Here is a 21,177-nt window from a genome sequence, read left to right as displayed (position 1 = left end):
TGCATAAAAATATGAAAAAATACTGAAATGCATTTTCATTCACTCTTTTTGGAGATGAACCTAACTGAACTAGGCTTTAGTACAACAACAAAGATAAAAAATACAGTTCAGATTCAGAAAGCAAAGCCACAAGTCAATGGAAAAAGAAATTGAGAAATGAACACAAATGACAGATTTAGTATGTCTTTAAAATGTAAGAAATCATTTTAGAAAGATTCTAGAATGTTATTTAACATAAGGAAAAAATAATAAAATGAAACCTCATACCATATGCCAAGTATAAAAGCAACAATAGTACATCATTTTATACCTAATGTATTTTCAGAATTAAAAATATTTAGATGAGCAAGGTCATGAGAAACAGGTTTGCTCATTCGTTGCTTTCAGCTGTATGAATTTCTGCAGTTTTCGATAGGGCAGTTTGGCAGAATATAGCTAGCATGCTATAAAAACAGCTTCTAGAGCTTTGATTTAGGGTAACTAGTTACAAAGAAGAAAGCTGAAAAATTACAAATAACCTAAATATATAACAAGAAATATATAAACAAACCATGAATAGGAAATTGTGCAAATTTTTTTTTTTTTTTTTTTTTTAACAGAAGCAGTTGGAGGACACTAAACTTTCCGCTGCCATCTCTGAAGTGGTCTCCCAGACCCCGGCCTCAGCCACCCACTCTGCAGGCCCACCGCCTGACACTCCGGTAAGCAACATACTTTATAAATGTTCATTTGCATTGCAACAACAACAAGAAAGAAATAGGATTCCAGCTTAGGGTACATGGAAGTAGACACAATTGTTAGGAAGACTGGGCTCCTTCTATTTCAGAAGAGGTAAGACTGGTGATTTAGGGAGATGAGAGAGAATGTCTAAAATGATTAAATGAAACAATATATGTGAAAATATTTTATACATAGTTAAGGAGCTTAATATCGTTGCTTTATTAGAAGTGACAGTGCAATGTGCATTGTGTATATATTTGAATTATTAGATTTTTAAGGAATTTTAAGCTTTCTTGATTTTCTCCTCTATATTTTTCTTGACACACACTGTAAATACTATCCATTGCTTAATCTCAAGATTTTTTTTATGGAATTGTTCAGTGTTTGTGCTCCCCAACCCCCCAACAATTCACAAATGTCATAGAATAGCATTGTTTTCCTCCCATTCATACCAGTAAAAAGTTTTCATTTTCATGCTGGCAGTAGAAAAACCTCAGTATCAATATTGTTTTAATTATTTACATGTTCTGAGGCAGGACTGTGGGACCAAAGCTTTTCCAGACTTCCTTGATTAATTTTCTGTGCAGTACCAAATGTGAAATAATCAAGGAGACCACGGCACATCAAAAGACAGAGAGACTACTCTAAACCAGATCCCCATCTCCTCTGGTTGAGAAGTGCCCTGTTTGCTAGATGGAGATGAAGTAGCTTTAGTGAAGTCAGCTATGCTTCCTTTCCTTTTGATGTAGCATCAAAGCTTACTACTGCTGTAGTCTGAGATTCTGAATGAATTTTCATCCTATTGGGTCAGCCTCAGGAGCATCTGAAAATATCCAGAGGCACAAATGACAAAACCCAGACCTGGCTATGGACAGCTCCACTATTAGCAGCTATAACCCTGGGTTCTTGTGAAGCACTTAAAACCAGTAAAATGCTGTGTGTGTGTGTGTGTGTGTGTGTGTGTGTGTGCACGCACACACATACATAGATACATACACACACAATGTATATACATATATATACGTGTGTGTGTGTGTGTGTGTGTGTATAAAATAGAATGAAACTCCCTGTACAACAGAAAGGAAGAATCAGTAATCCAGGCTGCCATTTGTACTTTAGTTCTTAATACTCAGGTGAGACGTTTTGCCCTGATTGAGGCTATTGTAGACATCTGCAATCAAAAGCCTTTTTGGCGTTCAAAAGTATGTATTAGAATGACAATTTTCTCATCACTTTTCCCATCAGAGGCTCTAGTTTTAATTTTATTTTTTTTTTGAGCTAACACTGAAACTAGGTATAAAGATTTACTAAAATGAATACACTTGGGAATCAAAGAGTAAACTATCATAATTCATGTGAGTTTTCTTTGCTGGGCACATTAGACTGTCACCAGTTAGTGTTGCATATACTGAAAGCATCTTAAGACACATTTTCCAGCAAGTCAAGCCGGGAGCCCCATCTTTTTAGGAGGGACCTATTTGCTTGGAAGAGAAAGACATCTTGGGGTAGAGCAGGGGTAGACAGGCCCAGAGAAGTGCCAGAGATCAGGGAGAGAAAAGCACCGACCAAGGGTTGGCAGTCCGGTGTCTTCCACTCACCCTGCCCATCTCTCTGGTGAAAATCCCACGAGTTGATGGAAGTCTTGGTGGCAGTATTGGGGCCACACTCTAATAGGTAATCTGATCTAGCCAACCAGTGACTAATTCAAATTTACTTTTAACAGAGTGACAACAAAGAACTCGATGATGCCCTGGATCAACTTTCTGACAGTCTAGGCCAAAGGCAGCCTGATCCAGATGAGAACAAACCAATAAAGGATAAAGTCAAGGTAAAAGGAAAAAAGTGAAAATTTAAGATTTATAGCATAGCATACGTTACTCTCTATACAAAAGGAAAAAAAAAACAACACGTCTGACTTTGGAGTTAATGAACAGTTGGATAACTTAAGTCTCATTTTTTCCTGTCTGTGGTCTGTTGTATTTCTTTACTTCCTCAGTGAGGACTATGCCATGTCATAGATTCAGGCAGGTGTCCTGTTTGTGGGACCAAACCTTGTTATGAAAGAGCACAGCTCTGCTTGGTTAATTTTATTCTTGCTCCACATTAACTTTGCTTGGTTTTATCTCATAGAAAACACATATATCTGATACCCATATATGTGTATTTTTTTAGGTTGACATGTTCTGTGCATCTAGTGGCAGAGGTCACCCTAGTTGGCAGGTTTCCCTAGCAGCCTTCTCTGTTGTCATGTACATGCAAACTCCAAAAGAAAGAGCTAGTCAGCATTGTACAGTGTGTCTACAAGGCACAAACTATTAATTTTACATATCTTATATAACATATGTAAGTACTTATTTATACTTAATAATATGTAATATTCAACAATCCATTTGGTTTAGAATCAAGAAGTAACTGACCAGCCAAATTGATGTCCCAAAGACAGGGCATTTCAAATAATTCTTAGGTCTTGATTTTATCATTGTCATAGGAATACTGATGTGTACTTATATTTGAAAAACAAAATTATGATGCAGAAAAAAAAATCTAAAGTCCCCCCCAACCCACCCACCAACCATAGGTGGGGTAGAGTTACTGTGACTGAATCTGTGAGAGACCAGCCATGCCCCGCTGAGGTGGGGGTGTTGGAAGGTAAATACTCAATGGCAGGTATCCCCTCACCTGCAACAAGCAGTCAGCACTTGATTTCAGATTTGCTACATGTCCTGGTCCTTCAGGGTCATTTAGAAGTAGTCAAAGTGGTAACTATTACCTCTTTGAATGCCAAGGTACAAGTGACTTGATTTTTGTATTTGAAAAGTGAAACTCACAGAAAAAGATATTTTTTACCCTTGGGCTTTATCTCCTTACATGGTTTCTGAGAATTAATCACTTATTTCAATTTAAAATACAGGTAGAAAATGCACAGACGTGGATTGACATATAGAAGCACATGGTTTTGCTATTTTTTCTCAACTAATAGTCTGTTCAGGTCATCCATTTTGTTGTTCTATTGCTTAAAAAAAAATAACAGACCATGTGTTTTGCCTCAGAAATGTACAATAAATGCTCCATTTCAAAATGTATTCCCTAAGCGAAGGAGGAAAGAAAAATTAATTATACTTACTTGTTCAATGTTTATAGGAAAAAGCTAAAGCTGAACATAGAGACAAGCTGGGAGAAAGGGATGACACAATCCCACCTGAATACAGACATCTCTTGGACGATAATAATGAGGTAAACAAAGGCAAATGTCTAGACTGGATATGTACCCCCAAAGCTTTTAAAATTCACATCTCACTTGAAATGAACAAGAGGTACACTTTCACAAAAGCATAAAAATGTAACCTATTTTTAATGTGTCCCTGATGGGCAGGCTGTCTGGGATTCTGTTTAATATTTATTTGAGCCAATATCATTTGATGTTCGCTTACACTGGGCACAGTGGCATAGAGCTGAATAATGTTCAGTCACTGATGCTTACAGTGATTCCAAAGCATATACACAGATGAATTCTCTTTACAACTAAAGGCTATAAAAAATATTTGTAACCCTGACTGAAGCAGAGTCTCTCCATTTAGGGAGAACAGTAAAGGAGTGAGTATTGGAATAATAGGGCAAGTATAGCACCTCCAAGACCTGGGGTCTCCCTTTCTGCCTTCTATACCGCCACCAGTACTTCTCCCCTTCCTATTTGGCTCCTAGTTTCAAGGCAATTAGATGATAAATAACCCTTTCCAGGCCTGTTCATCAAAAACAGGGAGGTCCAAATTACATCCTCCTCTCTGTACTGCTTCGTTTCATGGGTTTGATGAATCCCTGGTTTAAAGAGTGTTACCACTTCAGTGTCTCCTCTTACAGGAATCAGTTCTCCTTGCTGTCATTCAGTATTCAAGATAGCAATTCTGTGTCCCGCGAGAATCCTCCCTGCTTTGATAGAACCACCTGACCCTGCTTATATTCTTTGGAAAATGCATTATTTAATGACTTTGCCTTTGCAGATGATGAGTTATACTGGGAATGCTAACTGAAAAACCATAATGTACCTATAGGCTGTTCTAGGGCTTCAAATCCTACTGAAATATAAGCTTTAGAAAATAGGACATAAAAACACTAGTTACTTTTTGTAACATTTTAAATTATAACACATGATAGCAGAAAGTTCCCAAATAGTTTTTCTTTCACTTACAGGACCAGACACTCTTGCATTTTCCCCAAAGCTACTGAAATAGTTATGATAGTAATTAAGCAAAGCTGGTGGAGGCATAGTAGGAACCCCAGTTTATCAGTTATTGCAAATATATACTCTATTTTCCCAAGTCAAGTCATTGGATAATACAAATTGTATAGATACTGACTATACCTAAGTAAAACCTTTACAAAGATTTATATGTAACCAATAGTCTGCTTTGTTTTTAAGGGCAAACCAGTGAAGCCACCTACAGAGAAACCCAAAGAATCAAAGGTAAATACCATAGCTGCATGTTTCTATAAAAAGATTTTTATTTTAATTTTAGCTGTGACTTTTACAATTTAGAAATATAAAATTTACTGAGTGCTTACCCTGTGCTTGGTATGATGCCAAAGGCATGCGAGGGTATGTATATTTCTTTCATTTAGTCTTCCCGAGAACCTTTCAAGATAGGCAGGTCCATTTTCCAGAGCAGAAAATCAAGGCTCAGAATGCTAAGCAACTGGTATAGAAGAAGATAAAGCTGTCAAGGTTTTCCTGTTTTCCTATCTCCTTATAGAACATTAAGTCTGTTAGGAAAGGATGTGAGCGAGGTATTTTTTTAATAAGCATCTTTTATTTTCAGTGATGTGAGAAAATGTACTATATAGCATTTTTACCTTGTACTTCTTCACTGATGGTTATTTCTTTTATCTCAGAAACCTGCAGATGACCAAGACCCCATTGATGCCCTCTCAGGGGATTTGGACAGCTGTCCTTCAACTACAGAAATCTCAGAGAACAAAGCAAAGGTACTGTGCTTTTTCATACTTTCTTTGAATGTCTGTCCACGTATACATGTAATTTTATACTGTAAAATGAATTGAATGAGACCATAGATAACTGAAAATAGAGAAAATATAATTCCACTACCCTGCATATACTGTTTAGTATATTTCTAGTATTTTTTTCATATGTTTTATAATCGTACTTTGAGTCCATATATAATACACTAACAATGTCTTTCATGTTGCTTTTCCAATGTAGTTTTTGATTGCCACACTATATTGGTGTACAACAGTAATGCTTTGTGTTCATTTAAAAGGAAAGCAGCCCCGAACTACACCCTGCCCTCTTATGCACATGATCCTGGGGCCAGCCCAGTCCCCCGCCCCCACCCCGTTTCTTACTGCTTCTTCCTTTCCCAGGCCATAGCTAGAAGCCTCTCCCCCTGTGCTTCCCAGCCCTCTGGGTCCCCTTTAGTCATGTGTGCATTACACCACTGAGCTGTGTACTTTATACAGTACTGATGTGTCTCTTACCTCAGTGCTCAGCGGATGCTCAAAACATGATTATTAGTGAAAAAAAAAAATGTGTAACTCAAGTGTATGTGTGTGGCATTGTACCTATAAATTTTTGTACCTGTAAATTATACCCTTCCATAAATCAAATCCATAAATGAAATGGGCGTCCTTCACTGTTATTTTTAGAATTAATACTGCAGCTCTGTTTGCTATTGCTTTGGCTGTTATTAAGCATATCTCCTAATCACTGAATTATCAGTCCTTCCCATATTTGATGATTTAATTTCTAGTGCCTCAGCATCATGTTTCTCACTCTTGGAAAATCATAAATAATGCCTTTTTGGTAAAGGGACTTTATATGTAATTTTTTCCAGCTCTCTGTGGTGGCCTCCATTGTTATTTTCTCTTCCATAACATGTAAAACAATGTCCTATTCTTATGCTATTGGCACCTAAAAACCAGTCAGTCCCAAGAGAAACAAGCATCATAGAACTTGTCAGAGCATCAATGTGACCCACACTATCCTCATTTTTATCCTTTTTACCCCCTACCTTAATCACTTAAGTGTACATTCACCGCTGTTCAAAAAATTGTGACTAAAACACCCGGAGTTTTCCATTATTAATTTAGTAGCCTGGAGATCTCTAGGCTACTAAAAAAAAGAATAGTCTGAATTGATTTGCTTGCAGCCAATGCTTAATTGCTAGATAGATTGATAGCAATAGCCTCATGACCTTTCCTTTGCTTAAGGGCAAAGACAAGAAGAAGGCTGCTTCCAGCTCCAAAGCTCCAAAGAATGGAGGAAAAGCAAAGGATTCTGCAAAGGTAAATAGCAGTAAATATACTACAAACCTGCTTACATGAAGTGGCATTTACTCTTTTAGTCATTTGATTTCTGACTGTAATCTATTTAGAATAAAATTTATTTAAGCATTAAGCACTACCTATCCTCTAAAGAAACTGAAGTTTTAAAACTTATTTTTAAAAAGCTAACTGGTACTTTAGAAATCTAAATGAATATATTTAACACAATTGTTTAAACACTACCAGAGTCCTGTACTGATCTGAAGAATGCTGCAGAAAGTATGGATGAGGCCACTGTAATTTTATGGTGCCCAATGTTAACTGTGCTGGCCCTGTGCTAGGCCCTCTTCCCTTCCCCAAAGCCCACATTCTTCCAGCCACATTCCCCTACTGTCTGCAAATAGCCTTGCTTTCTACTTCAAAGAGAAAAACTGAGGCCACCCTACAGGAAATGCCCAAGGTCCCTTTCCCACTTACAAACCCTCTCCCTTCTCCCCTCTCCTTAACCTTCAGTCTCTTCCCAGCAGTCAATCAACCTTCTCCAGTATCTTCAGTCACTTCATCTCTATTGATTCTTTTCCCTTATAATAGATATGTCCAAGTTTTTTCACCACTTTAAAAGCAATATTCAAACTTAATAGCCCTTCTGCCTACTACCTTATTTCCCTTCACCTCTTTGAAAGATCTAAGATTTCTACTTCCTCTTAAGTCCTTCCTGAGATCATCAATGACACACTGGTTGCTATAACATTGATTCCTCTTTAGTTTACGTGATCTCTTAACAGTATGCCTTTGGGCCTCAGAATTGATGCTGTAATGGATTGTAAGAGAACATTGGGATGGGAGAGTGTGTTATATACCTTCACCTCTCCCAAGACCCAGACCACCACTTCCAACCATTTCTACTTCGATAGCACATTAATCATACAGGTATAATCTTTCATGTTGCCATAGAAAGTAGAACTAAGGCCAAGGAGTAGCAGCTATAAGTTCCAGTTTCTTAGAATTGGGCATTAATGGAACACAACAGTTGGGAGTTTCCTATTAAAATTATTCAAACTGTGGTCAGGAAAGTAATGGAAGTTGAATTAGACTACTTCTGGATCCCTTTGAACTCTTAGGATATCATAGTAATAACCATCCAAATCATATGTTCTAACTATGAGCAATTAAAGGTACAGCTTTAAAAACAGTTCCAAGTCAAAATGGCAACAGGAAGAGCCTGAACTCACCTCTTTCCATGGACACACCAAATCTACAGCTAAATGTAGAACAAGACAATTTCCTCTGGAAAAAAAAAATCCAAAAACTAGCAGAGTGACTCCTACTCATCAGGCAATGAGAAAAAACAACCTGTATTAGAGCAGGTAGGAGAAACTTAGACACAATTTTCTTATAAACTTACCTCTAGTGCACTCAAAACCTGGAGCTTCTCCCCTGAAGAAGCAAGTTTGAAGGCCACATCTGGTATCCCAACTTTAAAACGTACACTTTAGACAAGCGAAAAAGGCTCACATCCACAAGACCCACAAAACTAGTGAACTGACAAGATGGTTCTTAATGGGCTGGCACACTTGAACTTAACAGCCACAGAGCCCAGCACAGAGGTAGTCATTGAGAGGCTCCCAGACTTTCTGTGAAAGAGGCTTCATGGCTTACCTCAAGTGTCAGCCTGAGGGCCAGGAATCTAATTTAACACACACCTAGGGACCTGCTGTAATACTTAGCAGGGATGGAGGCTGTGGGAGCCACCTTTGCGCTCTCCCACTGCTTCACTACAGCTTACCCACCAGAAAGGAGCTTATACCTTCCTCTGGTACTCGAATATGTTCAGCTGCTGCCAGGGGACACCTCTAGATCACCCGTCCCTGGTGGCCAGTGGGACTTACTGCTTACCGTCCCATAGGACTGTATACTTCTGCACGCTTTAAAAGCGCTGAGAGTCTGGCTGCCAGTCAGCCCGAACCCAGGTGCTGACTGAGCTTCTACCCTCTTTGGGACACTGACAGATCTCGGCACACTCTCACATACTGGGATCCACCGAAAATAAAACAGGCTGCTTGAACAATCACAAAGGTCTAACAACCAAGAGCTAGGACAAAGTCGAAGGATAAGCTTTCTCTCCTACACAAAGCCACTCCTTCAAGACTGGAAGAGGTGGCTGTTTTGTCTAAAGTGTAGAAACCAACACAAAGTGTCAAGGAAAATGAAGAAACAGAGGAATGTGTTCCAAATGAAACAACAAGGTAAAAGCACAGGAAAAGTCCTTAATGAAGAAGTGAGTGACCTGATAGAGAGTTCAAAATAATGGTCATAAAGATGCTCACTGAACTCTATGAGACCCACAAAGGAAAAGAATGGATGAACACAGAACTTCAACAAAGACACAGAACAATAAGAAAGTACCAAATAGCAGTCACAGAGCTGAAGAATAACTGAACTGAAATATACATAGGAGCGGTTCAACAGTAGACTAGAAGAAGAAAAGATCAGGAGAAAGGACAGTGGAATTCAATCAGAGCAGCAAAAAAGAAAAAAATGAAGATCGCTTAAGGAACTTATGGGAAAGCATCAGGCAGATGAACATCTGCATTCTAAGGATCTCAGAAGAGAGAAGGAAGCAGAAAACTTGTTTGAAGAAATGGGTGAAAACTTCCCTAACCTAGGGAAGGAAACGAACATCCAGTTCCAGATAGTCCATAGAGTTCCAAATAAGATGAAACCAAAGAGACCCACACTAAGACACATTATAATGAAAAAGTAAAGAGTTAGACAGAGAGAGAACTTTAAAAGCAATAAGAGAAAAACGTTTTATGCACAAGGGAACCCCCATAACACTATCAGATTTTTCAGCAGAAACTTTGAATATATTGTGCCTTCTAACCTGCAAAGTGCTGAAAAAAAAAAATAAATAAAACTTCCAACCAAGAATACTCTGCCCAGCAAAGTTGTCTTTAAGACTTAAAGGAAAAATATAGGGTTTCCCAGATAAGCAAATGCTGAAGGAGTTCATCACCACTAAAATGCCCTTACAAAGAATGTTAAAGGAAAATCAGGTGAAATGAAAGGGTGCTAATTAATAAGAAGAAAACATATGTAAGTAAAGGTAAATATACAGTAAAATTCAGAATAATGTAAAGTTGGTGAATTAATTACTTAAAAATTAGTGCGAAGGTTAAAATACAAAAGAGGTAAAAGTAATTAAAGGATAAACAACATAAAAGGACTTAAAATGTGACATCAAAAATCAAAAACGGGGGTAGGGGTATAAAAATGTAGAGTTTTGGAATGGGTTCAAACAAGTTATCAACTTAATAGACTGATAAATATAGCTTATTATATGTAAACCACATAACCACAAAACTAAACTGTATAGTAGATCCACAAAAAATAAAGGAATGTAAGCATACTACAGAAGTCATCAAATCACAAAGCAAGAGAGCAAAAAATGAAGGAACAGAGGAACTGCAAAACAGCTAGAAACCAAAATGGCCATAAGTACATAACTATCAATAATTACTTTAAATGTAAGTGGACTAAATTCTCCAATCAAAAGACAGAGTGGCTGAATGGATTTAAAAAAAAAAAACAAAACCCACAAGACCCATCTATATGCTGCCTGTAGGAGAGTTCAGATGTAAAGAGACAGACTGAAAAGTGAAGAGGTGGAAAAAGACATTCCACGCAAATGGAAACCAAAAGAAACCTGGACAGCTATACTCAAACCAAATAAGCCTTAAAACAAAGACTGACTGGGAGTGATGCCGACGTCATGGCAGCATGAGTCGTTACTGTTTACTCTCCCCTTCAATTTACAACTATTTGGACATCCATAACTGAGCACTGCATACCAGGATACCCAAGGGATCATTTTGTCTGTGCATCTGAAAACAGGTGAATTGGACCTTGGAGGAGGAGCCAAAGCCATGGGAGTAGTGGCAACCTTAATGGCAAAGGAGATGGAGAGTGAAGGAGGTGAGTGGGGGGGTATTCCTAGACTTGTATGCTGTAGCGGCAGGGACCCATTGCTTTCTCTGAGGACACTTCAGTCACTGAGGGGCAGAGGGATGGAGAAGGGAAAAGGAAGAGGCAGAACTGAAGAGAACTGAGGAGAATGCATTTCTTGTTGTCTGCCCTGGATTACAGCAAGAGGTCTGCCAACAGAATTCTGGGACTCCCCAACTCGAGGATCCCCCTACCTGGTAATGGGCACAACTAAAGCTCCATGTGCTAATATGCACACACATCTCCCCACACTGTCGCCAGCCTTTTTTTTTTTTTTTTAAGCCAGCTTGTTTTTACTGACACCCTCCCAACTTCAGCAACAAATCAAGCACCAATAAGAGAAACCGAAAATTTGTTCTACAGAGCCACCTTCTGGGGGGAAAAAGACTTCTAAGGGCCAACCTGTCGAACAGTTAGAATCAAATAAAGCCTTACCCAAATCAGACATTTGCTACTTCAGATGCAATGGCAGAGGCACATTTAATACTACAAAAAATCACAGTGATAAAGTATGACAAAAAACCCCACAATTTCCCAGCAACCAAACTCAAAGACATGGAATATTATTATCTAATTAATAAAGAATTCAAAATAGCTGTTATGAAGAAATTCAACCCACAAGAAAACTCAAGTAATTCAGTGAATTCATGGAATAAAATTAATGAACAGAAGCAGTACTTTAACAAAGACTGAAATTATAAAAAAGAACCAAATAAATTCTGGAGCTGAAGAATTCATTAAGTGAGATGAAGGATTCATTAGGAAATCATGGAAATGGAACAGATAAGATTGAAGCAAGATTAAGTGATTTGAATGATAGGAATCTAGAAGTGATTCAGGTGGAAGAGGAGAGAAAATTAAGACTTTTTAAAAGTGAAGAGACCCTATGAGCACTATCAGGCTCCATTGTGAAGTCCAAGTAAGAATAATGGGTATGCCAGAAAGAGAAGAGAGAGCAAAGCACTTACTTAAAGGAATAATAGCTGAGAACTTCCCAAATCTAAGGAACTAGACATAAAAATTTCTCATGAAGCTAATAGAATAGCTTATTATTCCAATGCAAAAAGATCTTCTCCAAGGTACAATATAATAAAACTAGCAAAATCAATGATAAAGAATTTTAAAGGCAGCCAGGGATAAAAAGAAAGTAACTTACCAGGAACCCCCTTTAAGCTATCAGCAGATTTCTCAGCAGAAACTCTATAGCCACGAGTGAATGACATAGTAAAAGTACTGAAAGATAAAAATTCCCAGCCAAGAATACTCATTCTGGTAGAGTTATCCTTCGGATATGAAGGAGATATAAAGGCTCTCCAGAGAGAACCTGAAGGAGTTCACCGCCACTAGAAGTGCCTTTCAAGAAACGCTGAAAAGTTCAAGCTAAAGAGCAAAGAGAAAAGTATATAAAATTTTGATTATGGTGATAGTAAGAATTAGAAAATGCTAACTATTTTAGAAAAGTGTGTTAATTACATCATACTACAATTTGTAACAAAGTCACAGCATAATATGTGTCATGCCAAAAATATAAAAAGGGAAGAGTAAAAGGATGGCATCTTTATAGGCAAATGAAGATAAGCTGCTGTCAGCTGTAAAAGGACTATTTTATCTATGAGATGGTTTTTGGAAACCACTTAGTAACCACAAAGCAAAAATTTACAGCAGACACGAAACATAAAACAATAGAGGAATGGGGGAGAATGGAATACCACCAACTTAATAAGGTAGACAGAAACAGAAGGAAAAACAAAGGAGATACAAGATAACCAGAAGGCAAAAGATAAGGTGATAGTAGTAACTCCTTATATATCGATAATCACCCTAAATATGAATGGAGTGAACTCATAAATCAAAAGGCACAGTGTCTGGAAAAATAAAAAAGCGAGACCCAACTACCTGCTGCTTACAGGAGACTCATTTCAGCTCTAATGGGACACAGAGACTCAAAATGAAAGGACAGAAGAAAATTTTCCAAGCAAGCAGAAACCGAAAGAAAGTGGGTATACCATACTTATGTCAGACAAAATAGACTCAAACCAAATATGGGTACAAGAGACAAAGGTTATATAATGATAAAATGGTCAGTACATCAAGAAGATGTAACAACTGTAAATATATATGCTCCCAACACCCAAGCACCAAAATGTTAAGCAAATATTAACAAATCTTAAGGGAGAAATAGATAACAAGTAAAGGACTTCAATATCATATTAGCAGCAATGGATAGATCAACTAGACAGAAATTCAGCAAGGAAATGTTGGCATTGAGCCATCCGTTAGAACAAATTGCCTTAACAGATATATAAAGAGCATTCCCTTTAACGACAGCAGAATATGCATTCTTCAAGATGGATCATGACTGACACAAAACAAATCTAACCAGTTTAAGGCTGAAATCATACCAACTGTACTTTCTGACCACAATGGTATGAAACTAGGAATGAACAAGAAGAAATTGAGAAGATTTACAAATATGTGGAAATTAAACAACATACTTCTGAACAAACAATGGGTCAAAGAAATAATCAAAAGAGTAATAAAAATTATCTCAACAAGTGAAAAAATGGAAATATGTCAAATATGGGATGCAGAAAAACAGTTCTGAAAGTTTGTAGCATTAAATACATATATTAAGAAACTAGTAAGATCTCAAAAAACTACACCTCCCTGAACTAGAAAAAGAATAAATTAAGTTCAAAGACAGCAGAAGAAAATAATAAAGATCAGATTGGAAATAAATAAAATAGAAACCAGATAAAAACAATAGACAGGATCAATAAAACTAAGAACTGTATCTTTGGAAAGAAAAAATTGGCAAACCTTTATCTAAACCAGAGGAAAAAAAAAGACTCAAATATTAGAAATGAAAGAGGAGACATTATAACTGGTACTACAGAAATACATAGTATCATAAGAAATTCCCTGTATGATTATTTGCCAACAAATAACATAACCTAGAAGAAATGAATACATTTCTAGAAATGCACAACCTGTACCAAGACTAAATCAGTATGAAACTGAAAATCTGAACATACCAATAAAGAGATTGAACTAGTAATAAAAAAAAAAAACTCATAACAATAACAAAACAAAACAAAAAAACAGGAGGAGATGGCTTCGCTGGTGAATACTTATCAAGCATTTGAAGAATTAACACCTATCTTCCTTAAACTCTTTCAAAATATCAGGGCGGAAGAAACACTTCCAAACTCATTTTATGAGGCCTGCTGTACCTTGATACCAAAACCAGGTAAAGATACCACAACAAAACTATAGACCAATATCTCTGATGCATACAGAATTAAAAATTCAACAAAATATTAGCAAATCAAATTTATGAACACATTAAAGGATTATCCACCATGATCAAGTGGGATTTATCCCTGGGATGCAAGGACAGTTCAACATATGCAAATCAATATCACATAAATAAAATGAAAGATAAAAATTACATGATCATCTCAATAGATACAGAAAAATCATTTGATAGCATCCTTTCATGATAAGAGCTCAAAAGACAGGGTATAGAAAGGGACCTCAACATAATGAAGGCCATATATACAGCAAACCCAGAACTAATGTTACACTCAATGAAGAAAAATCAAAAGCTTTTCTTCCAAGATCAGAAACAAGAATTCCCACTCTCACCACTCCTATTCAGTAGAGTGCTGGAAATCTTAACTAGATCAGTTAGGCAAGACAAAGAAATAAGACATCCAAATTGGAAAGGAAAAAGCAAAATTATTGCTATTTGCTGGTATGGTTATATATATAGAAAATCCCAAAGAGTCAAAACACACACACACACACACACACACACACACACACACATGCATTGGGACTAATGAATGACTTAAATTTGCAGGATAAAAAATCAACATACAGAAATCACTTGCACTCTTCCACATTTGATGAAATTTCTGAAGAAAATATTCCATACACAATACTTAGGAACAACTTTAACCAAGAAAGTGAAAGATTTGTAAACTAAAAACTATAAGAGTTTGATGAAAGATAAAGATGATATAAACATGGTAAGACATGTTTATGGGTAAGAATTAAATAACATTGTTAAAAATGTTCTACCCAAAGCCATCAAAAGATTCAGTAGGTTCCCTGATCAAAATTCCAATGGCATTTTTCAGAGAAATAGATAAACAATCCTAGAATTTGTACGGAAAGACAAAAGACCCCATATAAGCCAAAGCAATCTTAAGAACAAAGCTTGATAGCACTGCACTCCCTGATTTCACATTATATTATTTTTATAATAATCAAAACAGTATAATAATTACACAAAACTTAACTCAAAATTGATTAGAGACTTAAACATAAGACTGGAAAGTATAATGCATGGAAGAAAACATAGGTACTAAGCTTATGGACCTTTGTCTCGGAGGGTTTTTTTTAATGAACTTGAGCAAGGAAAGTAAAAATAAAATGTTTTTTTTTTTTTTAAATGTCAAACTAAAAAGCTTCTGTACAGCAAAAGAAACCAACAAAACAAAAGGCATCCAACCGAATGTGAGAAGATATTTGTAAACAATACCTCTGATAAAGCGCTAATATTCCAAAATAGAGAGAGCTCATACAACTCAACCACAGAAAGACATCTAATTTAAAAATGGGCAGAGGACCTGAACAGACACTTTTCTCAAGGAGACATAACAGATAATCAACAGATAAATGAAAAGATGCTCAGCTTCACTAGCTATATGGGAAATGCAAATCAAAACTACAATGAGATACCACCTCACTTATTAGAATGACTTGTTATCAGTAAGAAATAAGTGCTGGAGAGGGTGTGGAAAAAAAGGAACCCTCATACACTGATGATGAGAATGTAAACTGGTGCAGCCTCTATGGAAAACAGTATCGAAGTTCCTCAAAAAATTAATGAGAGATATGACTCAGCAATCCCTTTTCTGGGAATCCACCCCCAAATTTTGAAAACACTTATTTTTACAGATATGTACACCCCTTTATTCACTGCAGCATTATTCGCAATAGCCAAGACATGGAAACAACCTAAGTTTCCTTGGATGATTGGATAAAGAAGATGTGGTATATACATACACACAATGGAATACTGCTCAGCCATAAAAAAGAAATATCATTTTGTGACAACATGGATCTTGAGAATATCACGCTAAATAAGTCAAATGGAAAAGGACAAGAACCATATGATTTCATTCATATGATTTCACTCATATGTGGGATATAAACGAAAGCAACAAATAAACTCACAGACAACAGTATGGTGATTACCAGAGGGGAAGGAGGGATAAGGGGAGGGTGAAGAGGGTAAACGGGGTCAAATATATGGTGACGAAAGGAGACTAGACCTTGGGTGGTGAGCACACAAGGGATATACAGATGATATGATAGTGTACACCTGAAACTTATATGTTATTAACCAATGTTACTCCAAAAAATTTTTTAAAAATCATTTTAATAAACCCACCACCACCAGTATGGTATTGACGTAAAAATGGATACGTAGATTAATATAACAGAATAAAGTCCCCAGAAATAAACTCATGCATATAAGGTCAATTAATTTATGACAAAGGAGCCAAGAATATACAGTGGGAGAAAGGACAGTTCAATAAATAGTGCTAAGAGAATTGGACAGCCACGTGCAAAGTGAAACTGGATGACTATCGCACACCATACACGAAAATTTGCTCAAAGTGGATTAAAGGCTTGAATGGAAGACCAGAAACCATAAAACTCCTAGGAGAAAACATAGGCAGTAAGATCCCTGACAGTGTTTTTAGAGATGATTTTATGTATTTGACACTAAAAGCAAAGGCGACAAAAGCAGAAAATAAATAATTGGGATTATATTAAACTAGAAAGCTTCTGCACAGCTAAGAAAACTATCAACATCACAGTGAAAAGGCAACCTACTTAATGGGAGAAAACCTTGGCAAATCATATCTGGTAAGGATTAATATCCAAAATACGTAAAGAACTCAGACAACTTAATAGCAAAAAATCCACCCAATTGAAAATTGGACAGAAGATATGAATACATTTTTCCAAGAAGATACACACATGGCCAACAGGTACATGAAAAAAAAGTACTCAATATCACTAATCATCAGGGAAATGCAAATCAAAACCACAATGAGGTATCATCTCACACCTGGTAGAATTAGCTATTAAAAAAACAAGAAATAAAAAGTGTTGGCCAGGTTGTGGAGAAAAGGGAACCCTGCACAATGTTAGTAGGAATGTAAATTAGTGTAGCCAGTTTGGAAAACAGTATGGAGATTCCTCAAAAAATTAAAGAGAGAACTCCCATATGATCCAGCAATTCAACTTTTGGGCATTTATCCAAAGAAAACAAATTCACTAACTTGAAAATACATGTACACCCCCATGTTCATTGCAGCATTACTTCACAATAGCCAAGATACAGAAACGAGTGAAGTGTCCAACATGGGTGAAAGGATAAAAAATGTGATGTATATATACACAATGGAATATTACTCGGCCATAAAAAAAAGAATGAAATATTGCCGTTTGCAACAACATGAGTAGACTTTGAGGGCATTATAAGTGAAATAAGTCAGAGAAAGACAAATAACATATGATCTCACATGTGAAATCTAAAAAAAAAAAGAAAAAAATAAGCTCATAGATTGATGGTTGCCAGAAGCTGGGGTGGGTCAAATGGATTAAAGGGGTCAACAGGTACAAAATTCCAGTTATAAAATAAATGGTGACTATAGTTAATAAGTTGATCTTAAAAGTTCTCATTACAAGAGAAAAAAATTTTGTAATTGTATATGGTGACAGATGATAACTAGACTTATTGTGATGATCATTTCATAATATATACAAATATCGAATCATTATGTTGTATACCTGAAATATTATATATCAGTTATACCTCAATAAAAAACCAAGATAGTGAAATCCATAAAAGATAACAAGAAACTGGACTGAAAATTAGTTGCTCATGCCATTAATTTCAAATAGATTAATTTGCTTATCATTTAATTTGTTACAGAAAGTTATATGATCAACCCTTGAATAAAAAATAGAAAGCATAACCCTACATGCTGAGTGGATTAGCTGGCCAGCAATGCCCTCAAGTACTAGAAAAGGATGAATCACCATAGAAAAAATGAACAGTACCATCCAAGAACACCTATTTTTTTTTTTTTCTTAAATTACCCTGGCCTTCCAAAAAAAAAAAAAGCCTAGAGTTAATTGAAAATCACTTAAGGTTATTTATAGCTTATAAATTTGAAGGGGGAAGAATTTGAAGTGTTTTGGCTAAATAAAAAAAGATACTTAGAAAGGATCACCTTATTTTCCCCCACTGACTGCAATCTTTTGCCCCTTTTAATTCTGAGAAGTCCATTTCCTTATAATGGTTAATCAGTTTTGATATTCAATTCAGCAAAGAGCTCATCAATAGTTTTGCTTTCTCTTTTAGGCAAAGGAGGAAATCTCCAAGCCAAAAGCTGATGAAAAAAATAAAAGTTAAAGTTCACATTATTTGGTAAGTTGATGTTTGTTGTAAATGAAATTAACCATACCTTCTACCAACCTGTTATAGGTTGAGAGAAGCTAAATCCATTTTTTATTTCATGTTCTTTTTATACTATTGACATGAAATGCACATTGCAAACTCTATAGAGTAATTCACTGAAAAGCACTGAATGGGATGATTATGGTACTGGAATGTTTAAAAATCTTAATCTTATAATTAAGAGCTCTTTAAAATATTAGGGCAGGCTCTTAAAGAAAATGACCATTTAGATCTATTGACTCTTTGAAACCCAAATGCTCATGACTGCAGGTTACTGCAGCAAAGCAAATTAGCATGTTGTGTTGTTACTTCTTATAGTGAAATATATATTGATAATCCCCAAAATACCAACACATGGTAGGTTGAGAGGAGTAGGGTCTGGTGGAATTACAGGTTTTTTGGGGGACAAGGGCAAAGGAAAAGATTAATAGCTTTTGTTTTGGGAAAAAAAACTATGTTTGATTCTATTTTATGTGACTGAAGAGCTCATATGGATGAGGGAATCTTCTTCTAAGCCATAATAAAAAGCTTATGACTGTTTGCCAACCAAAAGCCTAACGTATATCAAAATGTAGGTTAAATTGGGTTAGGCTCTATTACCATGATCTTTACAGGAAATCATGGTAATAGAGCCTAACCCAATTTAGGCTCTATTACCATGATTTCCTGTAAAGAGAGAGGATACTAATTAGAGCTGTTCCAAAGATTTTCCCCAAAATTTAAAAAAAAAAAAAAAAAAAAAAAGATTTCTATTAATAATCCACTCATATTTACTTATAGGAAATTCATTCTTGTTGTTTGTTATACAATATTCCTGCTAAATGTTAGATTTACTATACTTTGTAACCCAAAAATTTACATATCAAGTGATTCACTGGATTTTTTTCATTGACTTTTTCAAGGTATCTGTATATAAAACCTTCGGCTGGCAGATGGTGACTTTTGAAGAACTTTGGCAACAGATAATTTTCTGGGTGGCTTCTAGACAGTGGTATTTGTTGAGTCTTTGACAACCTAAACATTGGTCTGTTATTCTTTTCCCAGAAAAAAAAATTGAATTTGCCTGGTTCAACTGTGCTATTGTACCAAGTATCGATAAACTTTGAATTTTTAAAAATTGCTCTCAGTTGAGAGAGAAAGGACCTTTATATTTCTAAGAGATATTTGATAGTTTCTTAAAGCAACACACGAACAAGAGGAAAAACCTTTGCAAACTTTTGCACATTCTACACATGGTGCCTCTAAATCTCATCAGTATTTTTAGTTTGCACTTAATTTTTTTTGTTGTTAACATTTGGAAAACAATGCTTTAAGCATTCTTTATTATTCTGATTTCTCATTATCCCTTTCCTCTTGGGCTTTTGAACTGTATTTGATGTTTCTTTGGGTTTATGTTTATAAGTCAAACAAAAAATATTGTATGATAGGCACATATCTCCTCTTGGGCTGCTATATAATTAATAACCTGGACAGACCAGGAAGCACCACACCCTTTTCAGGTCTAACTCTCCTTTGTCAGAGGTTAGGACTTCGGCACCTTACAGCCAGCACAAAGCAAACAGACTTGAATCAAGTCAGAAGAGCATATTGCAGATTATATATCACTGCATAGAAAGTTCCAAGAATAATAAAATCTACTACTTAGAATATTCATATTGCTTGAACATTGTTGGTTTACTGTGTTAAGCTATGCTTTCCATTCTCTCCATATAAAACCTGACAACAACTGTTTGCTTAGAGCCATTGCCACACCAGTCTCTGCACTGTATAGCATCTGGCTTTATGGAAGTTAGGTTTACAAGTACAAAACCAAACTTCTGCTTTAAAAAAAGAAATCTGAAATTTAAAAATTTGCTTTTCCTCTCCACGAGAACTTAAGAACTACACACCCTGATATCCTACAACTTTGGATTCTCAGATCTTTCTGAATGAATTGGTTATGAACATAGCACTGATGTCATTGATGGGATTTTGATAAATATTTAATTTTATCTTTACTTCCTGGTAATGAATACAGGAAAAGATATCAGGTACATATCATAAACTGATCTGGGATCTGTTTCAGAGGGTGCAGCCTTCCTTAGCATCTGTTTAAAGGTCTTACATATTAGGACTTACTGACTTCACTAAATATATCACCAATACTATCTAATGCAGGTTGGAGGGGCATGCAAAAATAAATTTGTAATGGGCATCAAATATTGTTGATACACTAAAAATTCTCTTTAAAAATCATGGATGTACCTATGGGATTTCAAAGATCACCCACCTTAAATTCTATGTCACTATCACATCGGAGAGACAGGTGTTTTTCTAAGATTCTAAATCTAGGAAATATAAGCGAGTAGTATGGTGCCTAAACAGGCCTTTTCAAAGCACTGACTCAAAAAACAAAAAACAAAAAACACATTTCCAGAGGAATTTTAACTATGTATCCAATTCTTCCATTTGGATAGTGTAAAGTGTTTTTTGTTTAGTCTGTTTAAAAAAAAAGTGAAACCTTTGACATTGACGATACATTTGCAAGAATATGGCTGCAGTATTACTAACTTCCATGCATATATAGTATTTTTAAATGGCATACCAAAATCCAGAGATTTCAGGAATGCCTATATAAGGTAAAAATG

At 36.0% G+C, this 21,177-nt stretch overlaps 1 protein-coding gene across 6 annotated transcripts in view; it reads left to right on the top strand.

Annotated features, from left to right (window-relative positions):
- The window catches only part of CAST (calpastatin), a 103,339-nt gene extending 83,134 nt beyond the window's left edge, over nt 1–20,205 (top strand). For all 6 annotated transcript variants that reach the window (XM_036225968.1, XM_036225965.1, XM_036225967.1 and 3 more), the window contains 8 exons: nt 600–701; nt 2,444–2,548; nt 3,862–3,954; nt 5,138–5,182; nt 5,608–5,700; nt 6,943–7,017; nt 18,455–18,520; nt 19,453–20,205. In XM_036225968.1, coding sequence (XP_036081861.1) covers nt 600–701; nt 2,444–2,548; nt 3,862–3,954; nt 5,138–5,182; nt 5,608–5,700; nt 6,943–7,017; nt 18,455–18,505 — 564 coding nt within the window. In that variant the 3' untranslated portion in view covers nt 18,506–18,520; nt 19,453–20,205. The remainder of the gene's footprint in view (nt 1–599; nt 702–2,443; nt 2,549–3,861; nt 3,955–5,137; nt 5,183–5,607; nt 5,701–6,942; nt 7,018–18,454; nt 18,521–19,452) is intronic.
- The last annotated feature ends 972 nt before the right edge of the window (nt 20,206–21,177 follow it).

This window comes from Rousettus aegyptiacus, unplaced genomic scaffold, assembly GCF_014176215.1.
Source record: "Rousettus aegyptiacus isolate mRouAeg1 unplaced genomic scaffold, mRouAeg1.p scaffold_m13_p_8, whole genome shotgun sequence".
Classification (NCBI taxonomy): domain Eukaryota; kingdom Metazoa; phylum Chordata; class Mammalia; order Chiroptera; family Pteropodidae; genus Rousettus; species Rousettus aegyptiacus.
This window is presented reverse-complemented; position numbering and strand designations above follow the sequence as displayed.